The 22,500-nt window shown below is 45.6% G+C and overlaps 5 protein-coding genes across 5 annotated transcripts; 3 read left to right on the top strand and 2 right to left on the bottom strand.

Annotated features, from left to right (window-relative positions):
- The first annotated feature begins 6,070 nt into the window (after window positions 1-6,070).
- Window positions 6,071-6,521, top strand: LOC133311147 (NADH-ubiquinone oxidoreductase chain 1). Its single transcript, XM_061512166.1, has one exon. The coding sequence runs from the start codon at window positions 6,208-6,210 to the stop codon at window positions 6,505-6,507; it is 300 nt and encodes a 99-aa protein (XP_061368150.1). The 5' UTR covers window positions 6,071-6,207; the 3' UTR covers window positions 6,508-6,521.
- An 810-nt stretch (window positions 6,522-7,331) lies between these two features.
- LOC133311165 (uncharacterized) lies at window positions 7,332-8,573 on the bottom strand. The gene is made up of 4 exons (XM_061512182.1): window positions 8,548-8,573; window positions 7,929-8,018; window positions 7,734-7,828; window positions 7,332-7,652 (listed from the first exon to the last, which is right to left on the bottom strand). The coding sequence occupies exons 1-4, from the start codon at window positions 8,571-8,573 to the stop codon at window positions 7,339-7,341; spliced, it is 525 nt and encodes a 174-aa protein (XP_061368166.1). The 3' UTR covers window positions 7,332-7,338.
- A 103-nt stretch (window positions 8,574-8,676) lies between these two features.
- LOC133311164 (uncharacterized mitochondrial protein AtMg01410) lies at window positions 8,677-9,574 on the top strand. Its single transcript, XM_061512180.1, has 2 exons — window positions 8,677-8,734; window positions 8,865-9,574. Exons 1-2 carry the CDS (start codon window positions 8,677-8,679, stop codon window positions 9,572-9,574), a joined length of 768 nt encoding a protein of 255 aa, XP_061368164.1.
- Window positions 9,575-11,516: 1,942 nt separating this feature from the next.
- LOC133311163 (cytochrome c biogenesis CcmF N-terminal-like mitochondrial protein 2) lies at window positions 11,517-12,205 on the bottom strand. Its single transcript, XM_061512179.1, is given in 3 exon segments — window positions 11,517-11,900; window positions 11,902-11,936; window positions 12,043-12,205. Coding segments are annotated over 3 exon segments (477 nt in total). The 5' UTR covers window positions 12,101-12,205.
- Window positions 12,206-12,329: 124 nt separating this feature from the next.
- On the top strand, window positions 12,330-12,657 carry LOC133311155 (uncharacterized). Its single transcript, XM_061512173.1, has one exon. The coding sequence runs from the start codon at window positions 12,439-12,441 to the stop codon at window positions 12,655-12,657; it is 219 nt and encodes a 72-aa protein (XP_061368157.1). The 5' UTR covers window positions 12,330-12,438.
- Window positions 12,658-22,500: the final 9,843 nt, after the last annotated feature.

The following is a 22,500-nucleotide window of genomic DNA, read 5'->3' as shown; positions in this document are numbered from 1 at the left end:
CGACTTGACGATATTCTTCTATCAGAAGCTAGTGATTAGCTGAGGCTGACAGTCTCGTATCCCGGCAAAGGGCTGACTCCACTACTTAAGATTGTCGAATCGAATCTACCTTCTATGACCTAGCTTCTGGTATTTGAACCAGTTACGTCGATTGCTGAACCTGACTTGACTTTGACGCGTTGGCTTTGGCTCTGGCTTGTCCTATATCTTAATTAATCGGAAGAGTCAGTGGCTATCCTGCGCTCAAGAGGAAGAACTCAACTCTTTGCAAAGCAAGGGGCATCGCTCTAATCACTTATGTAATAACCTTCCTTTTGATTGAATGCCGCCGGTTGTAACCTTTATAGCGATAGCGAGTCAAAAAAATCTCTTTCGATCAGAAAAGAAAGAGCTTTCCCCTAATCTCTACTACTCCCGTCAAGCAATAGACCTAAGACCCCTTTGCTGCAGGTAAAAGGTAAGGAAGAACCAAAGTAGTTAACCGAGTCGTGGGCGGCAATGCTTGGGCAAGAGAGTCAATCCGTGTTTAGTAGAGTGCCTTCTGATCCTTCGATTGAGGATAAAGAGTCCGAGTTCAACTAATAATAATAACCACCTTGCTTCAATTGCATTGATTTATCCTTTGTTTTTGCGGTTAATCCTCTAAGAGAAGAAAGAGGATGGCCTAGACCAGAAAGCTTTAATGGCGGTTCAGTTCCTAAATAGGAAGATAAGGGATTTTTTTTTTTAATTAATCTCAGATGTCGATTCAATCGGAATTTATAGAGTAAGATGAATCTGCAGCTCCTTCTTTCACACTTGGATTGCAGCATTCGGCCATATTCTAGAACACCGGATGAATGTGCGGCTTCTTCTATACCAGTTGATTCAATAGCCGGATTTTTTCTTGCTTCTCCTTCGGATCCTTGGCTATCTCGGATGCTCTTACTAAGGGATGTTGTACCATCACTCCTAGGAACTAACACAGATGTCGGCACCTCATTAGGCATTAAGGGAAAGACTAAAACATACCAGCACTGGTACTTGATTAAAGTCGGGAAGACATAATGCCGACAACAAAGCATAGTAACAACGTCTTAAACTTCTACGGTTAGATAAATTTTTGATTCTAAAGTATGATGGCTCTTCTGTGTTCATCTTTCTCTTTCGTGAAGGTTACGGGTATCCAGCCACTCGACCATAGCTTTCTACATCTTTCGATCAAAGTGTCCAGCTAGAAAAGAGGAAGCGACCCCTAACCCTAAAGTTTGAACGAATCTGATGCTTCAAGCTTTGAAGTCGGATAGGATCCTATTTTTAGAGTCTTGCGAACCTCACCCAACTCTTCTATTTGATTCTGAATCCGATTTAACAACCGTGAAAGAAGAAGCTGCACATTCATCCGCTCTTGAAGACACAATCTCAACTGTTGATGTTGAATCTCTTGGAGCTGGCTACGAACCAACTTGAGATGTTAAGTTCTGACTAAAATGACAAGCAAGAATGAGAGCAGGACGAATCCGCTTTTATATCATCTATAGAATCGGCTGTTCGAGAATAGGCTATTTCAGTTAATCAGAATAAGCTGTTTGAAGGATAAGGATTCGCAGGAGATATTTCATTAAGAATTAACAGAAGACTAGTCGTCAGAGCTAGTATGCCAGATGACATGGATCGAAAGAAGAAATCCCCGGCTATTGAATCTGGTGCTAATGAAGATGGCCTTGAATCGGACAAGGAAGTGACATCTAGTAGACATGTAGTAGTAAAAAAAATGCATAGAATGCAAAGCAAGCTCCTATCGAATAGGCTTTGAGGTTTAGAATCCTTTGTTTGGTGGTATCGTATCGAATTAGTTGATCCCGTCTTCCGTAGCTGCTGATTAGTCAGCTCGAATGGGCAGCAAACCGAACTTCCTGAAGTATGGTAGAGAGGAGACTGGATTTCTTGATTGGCATAGAATTGAAAAAAAGAAGAAGAATAAGCTGAAAAGCAGACTCATAGCCTACTCTCGTACCGGTGGGATGCGACTCGACCACTGAGATGGGATGACGAGATTGGTCCCAAGCCGAATCCAAGTACCGGTGCTTGCTATCAGTAGAAGTCTCAGCCTTCGCGCCCCCAACACCAACGGAAACGAAAAAAGAAAGGAGAGAAAAAAACCACTCAATTGACCAACGAAGTTCAAGAGCAATAGTCACTCGCCCATCCATCGATATGGGAGCATACCATAGCGAAAAGAGATCCTCAAAGGCCGCTGAAACGAACACAAGGCTTTAGCAAGCCACCCAATGTAGGACGAATTACCTCCCATCCGTTCTAGCTACTCCACACTGGCCTTAAAAGCGCCTACTTTTCTTTCTTCACAGAGATGTAGAAAGTTTGATTGAATTGCGTAAAGAGAGACATGCTTTGTTTTGTAAACAGGGGACATAGACCCTTCCTCGGAGACTTGCCCCCATGGATTAGCCCGACCCAATTCAAGTTCTTATTCACTGGAAATGCTTCCTTTACTGGAGCTGGTAATGGAAATGCTGAAGTTTGAGCTTGTCTTTTCCTGTCTTCTCTGCCTTGCCCACTCCACCTTATTTGCTGGAGGGAGGATACGATTGTCTAAGCTGAAGTCCCATTCCATTCATATAACTTCGCCTACTACCCTCTTACTCGCACGCCTACCAACTAGAATGAGGACAGTCAGACTCACAAAAAGAAATCACTATCACTCGAGAAACCGGCCCCTTTTTCTGTCTTTCTTGCTTGATTCGTCTTTCATCTCTGTGTCTTATCCGGATGGAATGTATACTATCTCCCTATCGGACTAAGGGTTTTGATCGAATATTCCTCTCTCTACCTGAATTCAATCAGTAAGAAAAGAAATATGGAATAAAGAGTTTCATTCCATAAAACATGTTCCACAGGGCACCTGTTCAATAAATCAGGAAAAAGCGAAGCGCTTACAGAGAGAGACCGACCTCCGTAGTTGACTCTGAATCCTAGGCTAACTTCCCTTATAAGATTCTAAGTCATCGGTTTACGAGAATAGAATCCAGCTAGTAAAGCTAGTAAATTGACTTCAACACTTTTGTATTTAAAAATTCATTATCCAGGGGAATCCATTTTTAAAGAAATAGAATGCTATTGCTAATCTCATTCCACCTTAACTCTTTTGATCGAAGGAAGGTCGAATCCTTCTCTCAGGGCCCCCTTCCTCACCTCCTGTAATAGCTGTGGATTTAGGCTTTAACAACATTGTGAACATCCGAAGACTTGTGAACAGCCGAAGAAGAGGATTTTTTGTTTATACCGATACGTGGGGAAGAACTCGCTTTCCTCCGGAATAAAGGGCAAAACAAGAGAAGATCGGGAATGACAAGCAAGGGGCGGAGCGAACCTCTTGCGTAAAATAGAATTCATTGCTTGCCCTTCCTTCGCTCCGAGGGTTAGGATCAAGGGTCGTAATCGGGCAGTCGGGAGTAACATCAAGCTCGGACGTTCTCGACAAGCCAGTACCACTGGACCAAAAACGGGGATGCCCATTGTGAAGGCCGGGTGGCATTCCAAGGCTTTTGGCATATTTATTGCCAAAAAGAACCTTTCCTATATACCGCTAAATGAAAGGAATAAAGCATAGCATATTAGCCCTACATGTATCACCGAAATCGGTAGGTTAGACATTTGAATAGCACTGATCCTCTCCATTTAGTAATGGAGTTCTTTCACTTTCCGTGTCGAGTGGTAAAGTTCCACTCATTCCCTCCCCGAATCCATCTGCACCCAGCCAAAAGATGAGAGAGATGTTCTCAAGCCACTATCCAAGTTAGCTCCTCCATACATGAAGATCCACCCGACAGTGGATTTGCTTTCATCCAAATCTCTTCCCTAATCCGCATCCCTATATCCTTTTAGTAGAAGACTTGATCCTCCATACACCAGATCAAGATCAATGCGTGAAAGAGCAAAGGATTCTACATCACAGGGTCAGGCCCCAGGAGATGAGACTCTCCGTTCTTGAATATAAGGATGCTTTCCATGAATTGCTCCAGCTCTGGTGCACACCAGTTCTCTCTAGAAAGAGAATGTTCACTGGAAAGCAAAGACCAGCTAAGAAAAGAGTGAGCTAATCAAGGTCGGGGCGGGTCTCCTCGGCGGGAATACCAGTCCAAAGAAAGAGAGATCAATCACTTTGGCAAGAAGAGTGAGCGAACAAGTCTGCTTTCTTCTCCATTGATGTCGAATTCCAGTTTTTTGACCTCTGACTAAAAGAAAGGAGACAGCTAAGAGCTAGGGGCGGCGAAAGCTTCTTCCGGGAACGCTATTTCCCGGCCTGGGACAGTTGGTTGATTGGATAAGAGGGGAGCGAAGGGAGTATCAAAAAAGAAAGTGATAGGCAAAAAGAATGCTATTCAAAATAATCAGACTAGCTTTCCGTACTGACAAAGACTCTTTTAGCACTACTATTTATTAATATCTAACCAAAAAAGAAGGAAGAGAACGAAAGGAGAAGAGAAGTCCACTTCCGGGACGGAGCCCTACATAAATTGAAGCATCAGGAACAAGCAAAGATGCCACCGGTTAAGAGTTGGAGATTGTGCTTCATATTCTTTATGTATGTATTATCCATTCATTCGGACTTCGAACAAGCCGTTGAATCCCGACATGGGCGAGTAGGGATTCCAGGACAGTTTCAACTTCTTCGGGCTAGGGCATTCGATTACTCATTCGCTTTGTTACGAAATAAGTAGCAAGGTGCGAGATGCGCAGCCTTTGATCCAATTCAGCTTCAAGGGCCTTACCATCCCGGTTAAGGAATGACAGGTCTACGTTCTGGTCTACCCGCACGTGACGGAATTGTGCATAGTCCTTATGTCATCCCGCTTCCAAAGCCCGATCTTTCTCTGTCTGGGTTCGTCTAGCTTTGCATTGCTTGCCTGGCTTAGACTGGGTGAATTTCCCCCCTTTGAAAGCCCCATACCTTACTAGAGCCCCCCAACAAGACCACAACTCAATTAAGTCCGCCTTCTGTCCTCCACTACCAAAAGACGTGGAGACCTGTTTCTCTCGTCAGCTCCTTACCTAAGGTGACCTTCACGTCACTTCCTTGAACTCGCTTAAGGAAATCCCGAGCTCCAATCAGCTCAGCTCCAACACTCGAAAATAGTAGCTACACAACAACAAGACAATGGGGCCTACAGACCCCCACGACTATTAATAAAGCACTGCTCTTTCCTCACATCTACCTAACCAATTCCGATTGAGCGCGTGAAAATGCAAGATGGAGGCCTTTCTGAATGAAAGGAAGATCATCCCTTGGGAAAGAGATCGGCAATTCGCTCAGGCGGTTAGTTAGTTGTAATTGAGTAGGCAGTTCTTCTCTTTGCCTTTCAGCCGGCTAGTCCGCTTATCCCTCTGTGAGCGGAGATGGTGATACAGGAAGTGTTGTGGCTTTGGTGGAAGGCTGGGAAGATCCTTGTTTGGGTTTGGTAGACTCTCTTTTAGTTTGGGACGATCTTTCCGGTTGAGGAATGAACTATGGAATTCAGTCACTCGGGTAAGAAAATAACTAACTTAAGGCATTGAAAGACGTGAACCAAATCATTTAAGCGTCCACGTATTGGCTTCGATTCTGGCAGAAGCGGGATGGCACTCTATTACGTAGATAGACAGAAGAGGGCCTAGCTGGCTTGACCCAGAGAAGAATGTTGAGTTGAGGAAAAGAAGCCTTCCCAATGAAAATCTTTTCCTGTCGATGTAGTCTTTTCTTCTCTGTCCCTTAGGCTCTCTGTCCTGCTCCCCGGAAAAGGGCGAAGCGGAAATTGAATAATAAGAAAGCTGGTAGCGTAGATTCAGGCTACCCTAGTAGCTAGGATTCCGTCCCTCCCAGTTCACAGATGTAGTTGCTTGTAGTTCACTTTTTGATTCGAGATTGGGTTGGTGTGAAGTGTACCGCTTGTGTAGCCTATGCGAAGCGAACAAGCAAGGGATTGAGGCGAAAGCCGCGTTCGCGCATTTTCTTGCTGGGTACAAGATCGAAAAGAATGCCCGTATGTCGAGATACAGGGTTTTTCGAGAAAAGGTCCCATCCTTCAATATCATGATTGGGTCGACCAGGCCAGATCATGAGTGAATAGAAAATCGAAAACGTACATAGCTGTTCCAGCTGAAATACTTGGAATAATTCTACCACTTCTACTAGGAGTAGCCTTTTTAGTGCTAGCTGAACGTAAAGTAATGGCTTTTGTGCAACGTCGAAAGGGTCCTGATGTAGTGGGATCGTTCGGATTGTTACAACCTCTAGCAGATGGTTTGAAATTGATTCTAAAAGAACCTATTTCACCAAGTAGTGCTAATTTCTCCCTTTTTAGAATGGCTCCAGTGGCTACATTTATGTTAAGTCTGGTCGCTCGGGCCGTTGTACCTTTTGATTATGGTATGGTATTGTCAGATTCGAACATAGGGCTACTTTATTTGTTTGCCATATCTTCGTTAGGTGTTTATGGAATTATTACAGCAGGTTGGTCTAGTAATTAGGGGGCGGCCGTTCGGTCGCCTATGATACTAGGACCAATTGGTCAAAAATGGGTTTGTGCCGCAGGTGTTGAACGATCTACTCTACACAGGTGTGGGCTTACAGGGCTAGGGCTCATAAAGCCTTTCTTTCATTCAAAAAGAGGGCCCTGGTCGGTCACTTTTCCGGGCCGGGATCGATAGATAAGTGGAAGTCATAAAAAAGAGATCTTTCTCTTCGCACCTAAGATCAAGAGGAAGGGTAGCTTGTCAAGCTGGCCTATATAAAAGATCTTCATTATTATAGAATCTTTTATAAATATATATTTATAAAGATTCACTGTCTTTTAACCGGCTGTTCTTCTTTGTCAACGCTACTAAGGACCTATGGGTTAGCCTACCCTACTAATGTATTGTATAGTAGGGTATAGTATAGTAGGCGAGCGAGTTAGCGAAGACGCTTAGGCTAATAGATAAGAGAGCGTCAGTGCGTAGCCTTCATTCTACTACGCTACGCAAAGGTTACGAAGTCACTTAGCTCGACGTTAGGAGAGTCAAGGGGGAAGGCCATACCTACATAGAAGAACCGCTGTTCGCTGACTTTCTAAGGTCTAACCTTTCGCTCCCCTACTGAAAAGGGGCACAAAGCCGCTTTGCACCACTGATAGACTACTTAAGATTCAATTCAAAAGGCCCTACTTAGTTTCGCAAGCCTTTGTCATTGTCAGTCAACTAAGTAGGGCCTGAGGCCCCCTGCGAATCCGTAAATCTGAGGAGCATGCCGCAACACAACAAAAGGATGGTCCCCTATGCATTTCATTCTTTCCGGAAGGGAAAAAAAAACAAGTACCCCCATCATGGTGAACCTCTCCTTGTGATCGGGATGAGGTAGATGCCTCCCAGCTGGGGGGCGGATCGAATCGGAGTTTCCTTAGGTAGCCACCGACCTACAGTTATCCTTAAACTTCCGTGCTTGGTGGAGAAGAAGCGAACAAAGGTACGCTCGCTTGCTGTCTTGTTCTCTGCCGCGAACTGGGATCGCTCGCCAGCTAGGTCAGATTGGAGCAAGAATTTATGAGAACATATTACCCATATTCGGGGACAAGGGGCGGAACGACCTCTCGATCTGCTTACTGCAGCCCAGGAAGAAAAACGTCGTCTAGGCGTTCTTGCTCCGATCTCCCCGACGCCTAGGACGTTGTCTGGGCCAAGAGCCATAGTTAATTGCTGTTTCCATTTGGTTTTTTTTTCTTGTTGTTGATACCGGCAAGACCAGCCAGATGATGTCTGCTGGTTGGTAGTGAGAGGACTCGTAGTACCTGCATACCCAAAAGAAAAGGAGGCGCTGATTAAAAAACAATCATTTGATTTTGTTTCTTACTCTCCCTTAGCAGCGGGAAAGGAGTCTATCTATCTGCCTAGCTTTGGTAGATTTCCCCCAACGCAATCCATCGAAATTCCACGAATCCCTTGGTGGATAAGTCCGACGACTCAGCAGCAGTGCGGAATTGAGTTTCTCGTCTGGTGGATCTGATCTTTAGGGGGCAATACATACCAAAAGGTGCTTTAGTGATCTTTGATGGTCTGAACAAGGAACTCTGTGTGGGGATCCATCTTGTTGTTATTCGCATTGTTCACCTTGGTCGGAAATCAGGGTGGTTGTTCTGCGCTTTATATTTGAAGCAAGCAGCTTCATCCTTGATGATGGCCTATGGTGGTGATGAATTCGTTCATCCTGACAATGCGGTACCAGTTTCTCTCACTCGGTCCGGTTACCCTCGGTTCCGTCTCATCATAGGCGTATGATTCTGAAGAAGGATGAGAAAGCGGACATGCTGGTGAAGTTTTATTAAAAAAGATTCTCTCTGTCAAAGATCATTACTTTGGCAAAGAAGGTTGATAAATCAACGTTTTCTAGTAGAATATCCCCACCCGATAATATTGACGAGGTGGTGGGGCTGGTTGGTTCGATTAAGGAGAACTTTAATCGACTTATCAGTCGCTATGCTCCCTGGATAAAACGTATACCCCTTGAATTGAACAAGGGTTACGGTTTGAACCAACCTGGAAAGCCTTGCCGACACACTCATTGACGAAAAGGGTGTGGGTTGAGAGAAGGAAACTTCCTTATCGTAAGATTCGGAACTTTCGCTCTTCATTCACATCGTTTTCTCATGAGTTGGGCGCTTTTCAATGGCTGTTGGTCGTTGGGCACTCACAGGGTACCCAATGGTCGGTCACATGGCTGCTTGTGGCCTCCCCGTATTCGTTACGCCTTTGATGTGAGGAATAAAACCTTCACACCCGAGGATTTGGATTGGTTTGAGCGCCGTATAGGGCCCTTTCTACCATCCTGCGACGATATGGGCCCGCAATCACAGGCAAACTAGGTTGCACGTGTGAGGGTGCTGGCAAGCGTCGTATATTCGCAATAGGAAACTATGTGAATCAGAGGTTGCTGAAACCCATCCACCATTGGTTTGCGGAGGTCCTCCGCCGCATCCCAATGGATGATCAAACAGCACCTCTCATTCGTTTAGTTCCTAGTAAAACATGTTTCAGCTATGACCTCCAGAGTGCTACCGATAGGTGGCCTCTTGTGTTTATGTTTGAAACGCTTGCGCTATTGTTTGACAGGTCATTTGCTTCAAGTGTTGTGAATACAACATTAGGGACGAATGTCTTTGAGGTACCCTTCGTTAAGAGGGCTCTGTCTCAAGTGTCCTTTGTGACCGGTCAACCGTTAGGCTATTATGGTTATTGGCCTTTGTTCGCGTTCACCCATCATGTTTTGGTGTGGTGGGCTGCGGAACAGGTTAGACCTGGGATCCTGTTCGACAGGTATGCTATATTAGGTGATGATGTTCTCATCACCGATCCACTTGTGGCGGAACAGTACCGGCTAGGCTTACAACGGCTTGGTGTGAAGATATCCACACATAAGTCTTTGATATCCTCAACTGGTGCTGTAGAGTTTGCCAAACAATTTCTGGTCAAGGATATGAGGGTGCGCCAGCACTATCCTGTGTCCATGAAAGCTTTATGTGGCTTCCACCACCCCTACGGCCTATTGGCTATACATGAAAAGTAAAAAATAGTGATCTTTTTTACTCTCATGCGTATAGGCGGTGCTGGGTATAAGACTCGATCTGTCGCTAAGAGCCCTAAATCGATTAAATGGAAACGGTTTAGGGTCCTTTTTGGCAAGTCTCGCCTTCCGGTGGAATATCTTTTAGGTGATGGTTGTCCATTGAATCCCTACCTCCTTGGGAAACTAAAGAGGTATGCTCTCGAGAGGTTGAAGCCTCGGGAGTTACACCGTCCTCCTGTAGAACTATTGGAGTTCGAGGGGATGGCTGACTTCCTGGAGTATTCACTTCTCCGGAGCTGGATGATGCAATGGCTCAACTACCTTAAATGGTATTGCAGTGTATCTATGGATCCTTGGGTTTCACTCTAAAAGTTCTTTGAAGCCCCAGTTGTGTATCACTACTGGGAGATCAGGCGAACAGATCCGGAGCTGGTTCGCTTTGGTCTTCTATGGCAGGTCGGTCTATGACTGGCTTGCTGAGAAGGGTCTTGAGTACAAGGTTCCAATCCTTGTGCAGACAAGTGGTCCTTTCTACTTGTTTGGTGGGTGGTGTTTCCGGTAAGGATAGTCCTACCTAGCCCGTGGTATCGATCAACCACGGGCTAGGAGAGGGGTTGTCAGGATTGATCCTGACGCCCTTTTTTTAGGGCTATCCCTTTTGGATTCATCCCGATTGAACTGAGAGTAGCTCCTGCTAGGGATGCCGTAGCCGGGCAAAGCAGTTCAATGAATTAGGAGTAGAGTCTCCGACCGCCAGGCCCGAAGTAGATGAAGATGCTACCTATAGCGGAGGGCCCCTGTTATTTGTAGTTTTTTTGCTGAATAAATGAGAGAGAGTGGGAGATTCATTCAAAAAGTGGTATCAATAAAAACAGAGAACAAGCCCAGTATAAGGCTTTGCGGAGACCAGTTCGGAGTACTCAGTGGTGAGGAAAGCACTTTGACTCTCTCTGAGCCCTCCATACAGTGGCACATCACCAGCTTTGCTCAGCGCAAAATAGCTCTCTTTCTCACATTCTACTACCCGGTCTTACGGATTCTCTTCAAAGAGCAATAGGGGTTGCCGCTGTCTTCTGGGAGCGTGGTTCTTTTTTACCAAAAAATAGTTACGCAAAGTCACAGGTAACGCTCTGGATGGGAATTTCCGATTCCATACCCAGAAGAACAACCTTAGATCCCTTCCACTTCTTGAGTTGACCCAGCCTGAGGAAAGGATTTTGATCCTCGAGCCGACTCTCGTCTTGTGAGGTTCGTGTGTCGAGCAAGTTTTGAAAGAGGGTTCCTGGTTGTCTTAGTGTGAAGTGAGAGCCCGAAAATACTCTGATCGCTCACCAATTAAAGGGCAGCCCTCCCTCTTTGCTCAGCTTCCATAGGAGGGGGGGAGTTCACAGGTACCGATGCTCTTATTGTCACGTGGGCACACTGGTTAAATGAGACCACCAAGGCTTAAAACCAACCCTAGGTAAGACATAAAGTAGAACGAGATGATCTATCTATGCGAGGTTAAAAATCAATAGGAAAAGGAGAATCTTCTTATTCTATAGGTTGTGACTGGACACCACATCGGTGAGGACTGCGCTATGCCACCTGTCCTTACCTGGGATGCTTTAGCAAAGCTAACGGTAGGTCGGTCTGGGATCATCCTTCCTTTCATAGACTGGAGCAAACCTTGCGTTGCCTTTATTATGGCTATGACCAGCTAAAGATCACTGCCATCTCACGAATTGGATTCGAACCAATATCTCCGGGCGACTTTCCTTTTAGTCGATCGTGAGTGGGTCTGTCGGCGGGATACCAACAACCTCGAGGACTAATGCAGAATTTACTGATCAAACGCGGGCGGACTGCTCTACATTCAGCCACGCCACAGTGACCCCCGAACTTCTTATAGTTGCGGGACGAAATCCGGCAGCCAATTGCTGGCTCTGAATAACCAGCCCGGTCATAAGTTCAATTCTTCCATAACAAACATAAGGGGGCGGGGTTGCGCGCGAGCCGAGTGACGGAGGTGCACAAGAGTACTTCGCGCCACAACCATCTCTTTTTTATAAGTGATACGGACCGATGCCTGCTGCTTCATCTGGGAGAAAAGAATCATAGATATGCCGGTCATTAGAAGGAAGAACCGCCATAAAAAGATTCCTCGTGTATCATCTGTAGCAAAACTATGAACGGAAGCTAGCAATCCGGACCGTATTGAAAAGGTTCCTGAGACACAGCATGGAAGAGTCACAATATTCAGAAACGAGATCCAAGAATGAAGAAGGGGTAGAATTTCAGAATGAATACGAGCTGTGGCTAATACCCAAGGCATAAAAGAAGCATTTTCTACGGGATCCCGAAACCACCAGCCACCCCGACCTAATTCATGATGAGCCCACCAACTTCCTGGCATGATGCCCACGGTGAAAAACCACCGACATGTCAAGATCCAAATTCGAATCTGTTCCTGGTCCTGGTCAGATATCACTGTGTTCGCGCCGGCGCTCCAACAAAGAGGCGAAGTAGTGGTCTCTTTCTGTTCATTACGAACGACACGCTTCGCCTGCTCCCTCCCCGTGTCCACTAGCGCTCCTGTCCAGAGCGAAGAGAAGGCGAAAAAGCGCCGCCAAAGCAGCATGAGCAGGCTTCTATTGCTACGCAACAAGAGAGCTGGATAGCATTTTGCGACCACATGTTTGAATTTTTTGGTAAAAAGCTCGCTTGTTATACGGGATCCGACGCATCCAGCAGAGCGAAGCAGCGTTCCCTTCTTTTCGGCGGCATCCTTCCGCATTGGCGGCGAGTGGAGTGCCACAATCCCATTCATCATTTTTGATCTACATAATCCAAAGCCCATAGCACTGGCGACGTCTCCGGCATAAATGCAAGGAGGATGTATAGCTGATATAGGATCTTGTGGAACAGGATTTGATTCTGCAAGCGGTTCGGTACGAAAGAATAAATTTCGAACAAAAGGATCGGAACTCGCTGATAGGAAAGGAGAAAAAAACAAAGCAATGCCAAGAGCTCCGTCAATCCGCTGTTCATCGATAGACGAAGCTCTCTCTTTATCATCTCGTGCCAGATGCAACAAAGGATGAGTCCTTCTTTTTCCTTCTCGCGAACCACGGGAGCGCCTAGCACCCAGAGGAGCAAAGCTCATTTTCCTTTCAGGGTAAAGCGGCGCATAAAAAAGGGCTGGCCCGTCAAACGTCCGGTTCCTTCGCGAACGAAGTTCAGAATCAACAAGGGTTCGTAGAACGAAGGGAGTGTACAACTGGGGCGCAGCCCCACTTTTTTGTTCGTAACGAGGGAGAGATAGAATGGAGTTCTTCACGAAGTTCGAGACAAAGTCATACAAAACATATATATGGCCTCCTCGTTTTGAGACATTATGGCTTTGGGGTCGACCCCGGTAACAAAGAAGGAATCCATAAAAACGTGGGATCCGACACCATGATAAAATACTACCCTCATGATTAGACCATGTCCCTGAGATTTGATAAAAGAAAGGTGCATTAGCGGTTAATACGTTGTAATTGGATAAGTTATTAGGAATATGACGGAACGAAAGACCAAGGAAAGAAAGAAGAATGCACCAAAATGCAGGTGCTGCACCAAACGCTGGTGGTTGTTTCTTGTTGTAAGTGAATGCAACGAAAAGACCCGGAAATAACGATAAATGAAAGAATTCATATATTATTGACATTTCGTGCTGTGCTCATTTCAAAATTTCTGCTTTGTTATTCCCATCATCCGGTAACCACAGGATGATCCACAAGAAAGGTGGCAGGATTCGAACCTATGGCCGGCCCGCCCCTGACCTGCTGGGTTGGGTGGCCGGGTTAGCACCCCTCGTCGCCCCTGTACCCGAAACAGATGCGCTGCGCTACCCAGCGCGTAACCTTGTCTCCCCTACTCCTCTTCTGGTTATGCCATTACCAATCGCGGGTAACCCCCGGGCCGGCCGCCCCCGACCTAATAAGATAAGAACGATCGATTATCCTTATGACCAAACAGCGATAGTTTCACGATCCCGACCAGCTACTTGTTGGGAGTAGGGGCATCCAAGCTTGCCCAACCTAGACATTGTAACTGATAGTCCTGCCTACTTGTAGGCTTAGGGTAGTCCTCGAAAACCTTCTTATTTGATTTGACTGGCTTGGGAAAGACCCGTAGGCTATGGATCCCACTAATGGAATGGGACTATAACCATACTTCCATGGTCTAGGTTCAAGGACAATAAAGATTGAGGCTTGGAGTATCTAAGGCTTCATGGACCCAATTTGGAGGGCTTTTAAGGACGGACTCGCTAGTGTCCCAAGGATTGACCGGTGACACTACTAACTGAATTGCCCTAATAGATGTCTTTTTCCACAGGACTGAATCCATAGAAACCTTGGCTTAGTGCCATTACTGTAAGCGGCGGATGATTGGTATGCAGGATCGGTTGCAACGGTTTCACATTCATGTGAATCAAGAGATTGGCTTGAATTGAAAGGCTTTCCAACTAGCCATTGTACCTGAGATTGCGATAAGTCCTTCTTCTTTGGAGCTTGTTCTTGGTCCCAAGGGAAATGGGGTGACAAAGAGCAGCTTGCTTCTCCAATTGGATCATTGCTCGAGGTAACTTCTAGTGGTTTGCCGGGGAAGCTCTTGTTTTTCTTTCAGGAGTTGGTTGGTGGCATGGACACCTAGCCTTATCTTATTTTTAGTATTTGTTTGCTGGCACAGGTAGTAGATTCATTCTCCACTCCAGCAGTAGCAGATGTAGAATCTGAAAGGTGGGATTCCCGGTTGATTGGATGCTTCCGTTAGAGCTTCTTCCCCTCCTGTCATTTAAGGGCACCTAGCTTACAATCACTAGTGAAAGAGTGCCAATTGACCCAACTAGCGAATCTGTTTACAACCATTCCATCTTTTTCATTTCCGTGAATACCGCTCGAAAGCAGTCATTTTTCGGCTTGATAGCACAAGCACGATCCATCCATCTCCCTCCTGAGAGTGAGTAACAGGTGGAAGGACTGTCGATAGCAGGTAGGGTAAACGGATATGGATGATAGTTGGGATCCCAGGTAGGAGAGCCAGCCAGGCCAGGAGAAAGAGGTAGTCTTTGACTACCCTTCTTTTGGGAGTTGGTTATGGAATTCCATTGAGAGTTGCCACTCCTCAATCTTCGAAATCTAGTCTAGTCCAGCGATAGAGGACTTGATACTTATCTTCGACAAGCCTCGATCTGTGCTGAAGACAGATTCTCTTATCGGCTGAGGAAATAGGTAGCCTGTAAGCCCACCCATTCTTCCTTTCCGACCTTAGCTTAGCTGCTCACGCCAATGCTCATGGGTATGGGGCCATAACTGCTGCTACTGTTATACTCCCACACTCTAAGAGAGTCCTACCGTCGGCTCATCTTCTATCTAAGACCTCCTCAATGAGAGGATGCCTGAAAGCTGCTGTTTTCTCAGGTCTAGTTGCGGTCCGCTCTTTTCTTTCACTTATTGGTACAGCAGCTCAGATCCGTTAGAGCAGCTTCACTCCTCTCCCAGCAACGGATGCCAAGGGTAGAAATGGGCGCGGCTTTCGCGCTAGCGCTCTCTCGTTAGCCGTTGCTTGTTTGGGTCGAGCTGCTCCGCTCCTTGGCAGTCAGTCTATTACCCACCCCTGATCCCATTCCTTCTAGCTCAGGAACTTCTATTTTGAATCTGAGCTTGTACCAAGCTCCTTTCCGTGTAAGCTATTCCATGCGATGTCTTTCACAAAGGTACAGGGATTTATCGAGAGAGCTGGTTCATCTTTTCTTCCCTCGTAGGAACTCGGTCTCTCTAATACATCAATATGGTAGATAGATCAGGTAGAAGATCAGCCGCTAATCCGCTACTCTCGTTGTGTTCGATCGGCTTCAAAGCTTTTTCACTTTTTTCGCTTAGCGCTTCCACCGATGCCTGAATGCTACTTTCGTCTACGTATGGGTTATATTAGATAAGCAATCCTCCTTCTAGGTCGTCTAAGGCACTAAGATCTATATCTTTCATACCACCAGGAAGCCTAGCGACTTTCTTTATCGGTGACTAAACTAAGAAAAGAAAACTTTCGCTAGCAATTCTTTTTCACAGCTTCAGTAATAGCCTATCTTTTCTCTAGCCTGGAGCCGGCACTCCTAAAGCAGTTAACCAGATGTGGGATCTTTCCCAATATCCTCTACGCCTACTTCTCTTCCGAATCCAAGACTTGGTTCAAACTTTCAAGCAGTCAATCAAGCAGCCCGGAGTTAAGACACAGGGCCGCTATTCCATAGATAGCATAGAGCTCTTACACAGCAATAGGCTAGCTTCACTATAAAGGCTTGATTTCCCCGTCCTTTGTCTTCTAGGCGTCGGAGGAAGGGAATCGAATGACATTCCTAAGGGGTCTCTGCCTTTTAAGGTTTCTTTCTCCGGGGGTCGGCGGCTTAAGTCTTTGCCTGGTATGACAGTTTACTTTTCTTCACTGACAGCATTTCTTAAAAAAAGGGCGACCTTCCCTTCCATTCCATTTTGCAGGCCCACTCCTGTCCACTGGCTGGTCGTTCGCGGAACACTTGCAAGATGACCCTCCACTCATGGTAAACATACCGAACTTCACTTGCTCCACAGTCAACCATTGGTTTTGCGAGATAATAGGGGGGCCAGAGATCATTCTTGTCGTTCTCAGGTTCTTATCAAGGGGTTGACCCGGGACCGGATTCGGGGAATCGAGCAGCAAGCAAGAAATTAGTGACGAGGGCTCTCTGCGGCTAAGAATAGAAGGTGGTGTACTAGTTATCAGTAAGTATTGGAAGAATCCCATGAAATGTTCATCCAAAGAGGGATTTTAGTTAGTGAACAAAGACCTTCTTTTTCTTGTTACCTCCTGCCCGCAGCCATGCACTTAATAAATCAATATCATAGGAGTAGTAGCGCTAAGCGAAGCATCAAAGCAGAAGGCCATTGAATCAAGTGTTGAAAGACTACGTATGAAAAAAGAATCCCCAGAGGATAGGGGGCCCGGGAACTGAACGATGTTAGCGCAGGGGGCTGAAATGAAAAGGCAGGCTTCATTTCGGCGAGCTCTTATACTCAAGGCTTTAAACTCTTCTCTAGTGCCTATGAGATATAGCTCTATTGGTTACCCCAGAAATCTTATCTTAAAAAAGTGGTTCCCATCAATTTGTGTAGTGTAAGCCTACCCGTTAGTTATGGGTGACCCTTTCACTTTGGCTTTTCTTTTAGCTGATAGGGTGAATCCATCACAACAATTGCTTTCGCTGGAAGAGTGAAATGTACGTACTATTTATTGATCCCCCTTGTAAGCCCCCAAAAGAGGCTTCTAATCTAAGCCATCCTTAAGGCCAGTGAGGAATTAGGCGCTAGGCTATTTATGACCTTCGAAGCCTAACCGGGTCTTCGATCAGGGCCCTTCTTCAATCTGTGGTTTCGACAAATCGACTAATTTCTAGTTTTTGCCTCCCTATGGCAATCAGTGGATTCGCCGACAAGCGAGTTCGGATGCACCAGGGATGGCCCATTGGCATCCTTCCTTTCAGACAGGATCTGATCCAAAAAGTTTGCTGATAACCTAGAGCGTAGAGCAAGTTCCCCAACCCATTGAGGATCTACCACACGACCCGAAACATAGCTCATTGAATGCTTCCACCCAGCTGAGCGCTGTTCTACGATTGAGATTGTTCTTTTTGTTTGTGACCTAGTTGCTGATTGTCTCTTCTCCCTAAAGGAGAATGCCCTCAATCTCGTCGGGAAAAAGAGAATAGCAAGATGGCAGGTGCTGCTCTCTGAATCTGAAGCTGAAAACGATCTTGTGTATGTCACAAGGAAGGTGGTCAAGGGAAGAGAGAAGCTAAAGAAGGTTTCTTGCTTCCCGATTGCGGGGCAGGAAGAAAGGAAGGGACTCAAGGCAAGAAGATAGTCACGAAAGAGAAATAGACAGGATAGAAAATCCATTCGAGGGGAATCCTGGCTACATCTCTTACTTTAAAGAGCCTGACCTCTATGACCACTACTCTTAGCCTTAGCACCAAGTCAAGACCAGGCATCAGAAAGAGCAGGAGGAGAGCAGCAAAAGAGAAGGAAAGTCACTTGTAAATCATACCAGAATCCAAAGATAGATAGGAATGAAAAGCCCTAGCACTTAGAGAGGTTGAGAACGAATCACTTTCTAGAATAGAAAAAAGAACCCCGGCAGCTACACTCACTCAGCAAGGCTCTATCTTTTTTTCTTCTTTCTTTGGTCATCTGTCCGCTTGTTGTGTTGGAAAGGCTCTTTCTCTTTGCTGTCTCAATCGGTCCCCTCTCTTGCTTACTTTACAAAGAAAATCTTATTTGAAGTTATTGACTCCATTCATAGGTATGCGCGAATCCCATCCTTGGTCTACTCTTGCCTCGCCAAGTGCTCAATCAGTAAGACGACGAGCTTCTTGACTTGAAAGACAACTACCTTTGCCCTCTAAGCTCTCTCCTTCCTTTCCGGAGTGAGGGTATGTTGTAGTATGCCTTCCTTTGTTTAGTAAGAATATGCCAGTTCTTTCATCTCTACATTGCAACCATATCAGTCTTTCTTTCTGAAAAATGGCCACTGCCTTCTGTGTTAAGACTTCATTGTATTCCGCGAAAGCTTCTTCTCCCACAAGAAAGGGTTCGGATCATTAGGCTGAACCTCCCCTCAGGGATCGCGGAGTCAGGTAGATCAACTACTTGTACATATCTCCTGGCAAAAGAAGATCCCCTCACTAAACCTCAAAATCTCCCATCCCGAGGTCTTAGAAAGTGTTATCCCGTAATCTATCATTCTAAAAAATTCCCCAAAGGGTCCCCTTTAAAAGCTTGACAAGTTCAACAAAACCGTAGAGAGAGCGGGCTACACCTAGCTTAGCCTATCCAATATCCGATTCAAAAAGAGCTTGGATTGCTGCCTTTCCTCTCTCTGTATAAAGTCAGTCAGTCCCAGGCAGAGCCCATTGTCAAAGGATCGTTTCGCTGGAATGCTTGCTTGAATCTAGCTACTCCCAAACAAAGGAATTTTGCACTCTATACGGTATGGCTACAAACCGAATGAAGAAGCTCGAAGAAAGAAAAAACCACCTATCTCACTAGCCGAGAAGCCGTGGATGAGGCAGCCAGAGAGAGAGAAGCAAAAGAAGCAAAGCCAGCCGGCAAACAGGCAAGCACGCGAACCAGGAAAGAGGCAGTCAGGAAGAGAGAAACTGTCACCGGGATGCAACGAGACGGCGATGCCAAGAGAAGCAGGGAATCAAACAGCGTTCCTAAATAGTCCGTGGCCAGATCATTTAAAAGTCAGATAAATGACAACAAGCGTGGTCGATAAGTTGACTACTCCATATTTAGCCTGGCGATAAACGGAAGTATATCTGAGGATATACATAGATAGACGATAAGACTGACGAGAAGATACCTAATACAGACGAGGAGAAACCTACTAGAAAGACATGGACAATGTCTCCAGATTTAATGGATAACGATCCAGATCAGATGAAGAAGGTCATCAAAGACATAGATCCTCCACCAAAAAGAAAATGACAGATAACTATCACCTCCGGCAGTTTTCTTGCGCACCATGATGATTGTTGTGAGAAAAGAGAGAAATCTGCTGAAGATTTGGTTGAATGAAGGAATTGGTAGGATTTCGAAGGGAATACGAAGACAAAAGGAAATGAAAGAGTCTTCAATTAGTGACAAGCGGGATACTTCAAAGGGAGGGAATCGAGGTTTACATCACTATATATGCAATTCGTCTTTCAATTTAGTTCCATGTAGGTGTCCCGGCCAGCCGTTGGGAGTTCTGTTACATGTCGGTCACTTCTTCTTGCGAGCGAGCCTGGGATTTGAGTGTCAGTTGGAGTTTCCCTATCTTTTTTGCTAAGAAAGAATGCTTCTCTTTTCGATCCAGTCTTAAGGTGAGCAGCCTATCTAATTGGACAAGGCATTTCTTCGGATGAGGATCTTTTTTTCTGCATTATAAGGAAAGCAAAACGGATTAGCTTCCCTTTTGGTGTTCAGTTCCTTACCTTCTAAGGATCTTCTACTTATCTTATAGGCATGCGCGAAAAAGTCCCAGGGACAAACTCGCCACGTGAAAGCTTGAGTAAAGCAAGGTTCGCAAGACACTCAGAAATAGCGGCAATCCGTACAGCCTGAGCTACCGTAGCTACTCTTATAACGTTCCCGCCCTACGACTAGTGGTGCGCTCACTCCCTTGAGAGAGGGCTAAACACTAACTAAGGAAGAAGCTAATAGGGAGATGGGTAGGGATGAGACTCAATAGCCCTACTATGCTCACTCAGCCCGGATGCACTAAAAGCGTAGGGCTAGAGAGCGATTGAGCACCCTCTCCAATCTTCGGAGCAGACGATTCTATGCTTAGAGAAGCTCTAAAAAGCAAGGACTGATTAGACGCTCCTACCTATCGTATAAGCCTACCATATAACAGATCTTCCAGCAATCCAATCCCTACCTAGGCAGGGAATGAATTCAAACTACCACACGCTCATCCAATCACTTCTTACCTTCGGGTTAACCTATCATTAGCAAGGAAAGCTTTTAATGGACATATCTCACAAGTAGTCGCTAGACTGACTAATTCAGTCTAATTGCCCTACCCTATAGGTCTTAGAGACTCTGACTAGTGTTAGTGTAACAGCAGCGTTGATAAGCTAGTTCCGTGCTAGCACTATCAATTGTCGGCGTAACGGGTATTTTCTATACTCTTTTTCGACATGTAATACCCTCTCCCCTCCCCCCCAAGCTGTCTTCTTCCCCTAGCTGTCTAGTTTATCTATCTCTATCTCTCGCTACGCCCCTTACTCAACTAACGGGTTACACATGACATCTCTCTAAGAAGGATTTTAAACATAGTTGAGTCGTGGCATTCTCCGCATTACCTTGCCCTACCTTCACGCACTCAAGGATCTAACTCTTTGTTGGGTAACTAGAATGGAAGGAGAGAGAGCCTTGGTACGACGGGGGATTCCCTTTCTTTCGATCCTTCGTTTTAGGAGTCCGTCAAAAGGGGAATCCGCGAACTCAGATGCCTTATCCAGTTCTTCCTGATGAGTATCATTCTGTATATGCCCTTTCTTTATTCATTCTGACTTAGAAATGGAATGAGCTGGTTCACTCCATCCATAAAAGGTCGATGCAGGAACCCCTTTCTCTTACGGAAAAAGAATTGGTTAGAACCTTAGAGAACTAAGTTCAGAGAATGTCAGTTCAATGATGATGTATGGTATGGAATGCTCTGGCATTGATTGAGATTGATTGAGAAGGAAAGGAGACAGAGGAAAGAATAAGCTGCTTGAGAATGACGCTCTTTCTTACCAGAAGTGACATAGTTCTAGTAAAAGCAGGGTAACTGACTCTTTCCCTGCAAGATCCTATGAATCAAGTCAGGATATAGATTAAGCTATTCGAACTTCCGGCACATCAAAGCTTCGAAACGAAAGGAGGGCTTTGAATCTGCTTCGGCAACAGCATGCGGCGAATCCGTTCTAACTGCTAAGCTAATACCATATTCTATTAGTAGACATCCCATCTCGTATCTGTCATCGAATGTGAGCCCTCATCTCATGCTCCTACTACCTCTTCTCTTCAAGTGGGAGTGATGGACGAGTGAAGATCGCCAACTCTTTCTTTCCTCCCGGAAACCGTGAATTTGAATTTACTTCAACTTCAATCGGACCGGCTTTTCAAGAAAGAAAATCCTCTATAAGTAATAGTAGCTGCTTGATCTCCAACTTCTTATCGTTTTGATCAAGTGTGACTTGAAGCCCATACTTCTTCTTTTCCTGATCCTTCTAGTTGGGACTATTTAGAGCTTTCTTTCATAGCTTCGGGGAGTGCGCTTGGTAGCTAGGTGAATACCATGAGGGGACCATGAACTCCGACTGATCTTGTTCTCTTTTTCTTGTCAGACTCGGCTTCGTTCATGAATGTTAGAATCAGTCACAGATCTTAAAATTGTGTTGATAAGGAAGTTGCAGTTGCCAACTCCTTCTGCTTTCCCCGACAACCTGCCTTCACCTTCAAAGGCTCATCACGTAGATTCGGCATCTTAGCTTGTAGCTCTGATCTTGGCCCATTCATTGCCACTTGATGGCTCGGGTAGCGTTCTCTCCTATCCCGGTGTTGGTCAAACTCCTTCCTGACCCTCGGCACCTTTTGCTTCACGGAAGATGGGTGAAGGTGAATCATGTTCTCCCAACCCTTATTCTTAATAGTAGAAACTCCTGGCACGTCCTGGTAGGACCTATCATGTCTTACCAGGCCCTTCATAGTGAGTTTAGTGGGACCTCCCTCCTAACTTAATTGCTTCAGTAATTCGACAGATAGATGACATGTTGATTCCTTCTTTGATCGTCAGCGAAGATAGATGAGAAGACAGGATCTACACTCGACCCCCTTTCAATCACTGTCAATCTGGTCTAAATTCCTTCACCCGCTTGCCCGAGTCCGAGTTGACACATAATATGAGGGAGTTATAACAGCTCCAAGGACAAATGAAGATGATGGTGCAACTAATGACAGCTATGGTATCCTCCTGGGGAATAGAGCCCACCAAACTCCTCCCTAAAGTCCAGCAGCACAAAGAATAAATGGACAAGTCTGCCATCTTGCCTACTTCCAGAAGAATTGATTGCATCCAAACTGATCACTCCCATGCCTCCTAAACCGCCGAATCCTCAGTCTCCGGGACCAGATGCAAGATGTAAATCTCATATTTGAGGTATACGTAATTGGACCAATGATTGCTACCATCTCAGGCCAAGATCTTCTGGACCATCAGTTGTTTAGTTTCTATTTGCGAGGGAGGAATGCGTATTACGCTTTGAAGAATCCATGCCCTTCATTGCAGAATGAATCAGAGAGTAGTAGTCTATGCAAGAAGATAAAGACGTC

The sequence above is a fragment of the Gastrolobium bilobum genome, unplaced genomic scaffold (assembly GCF_033153095.1).
Source record: "Gastrolobium bilobum isolate Gb01-03AN ecotype WA unplaced genomic scaffold, APGP_CSIRO_Gbil_v1 utg53380, whole genome shotgun sequence".
In the NCBI taxonomy this organism is placed as follows: Eukaryota; Viridiplantae; Streptophyta; class Magnoliopsida; order Fabales; family Fabaceae; genus Gastrolobium; species Gastrolobium bilobum.
Note: the sequence above shows the minus strand (reverse complement) of the source record. Positions and strands in the feature narration are given on the sequence as shown.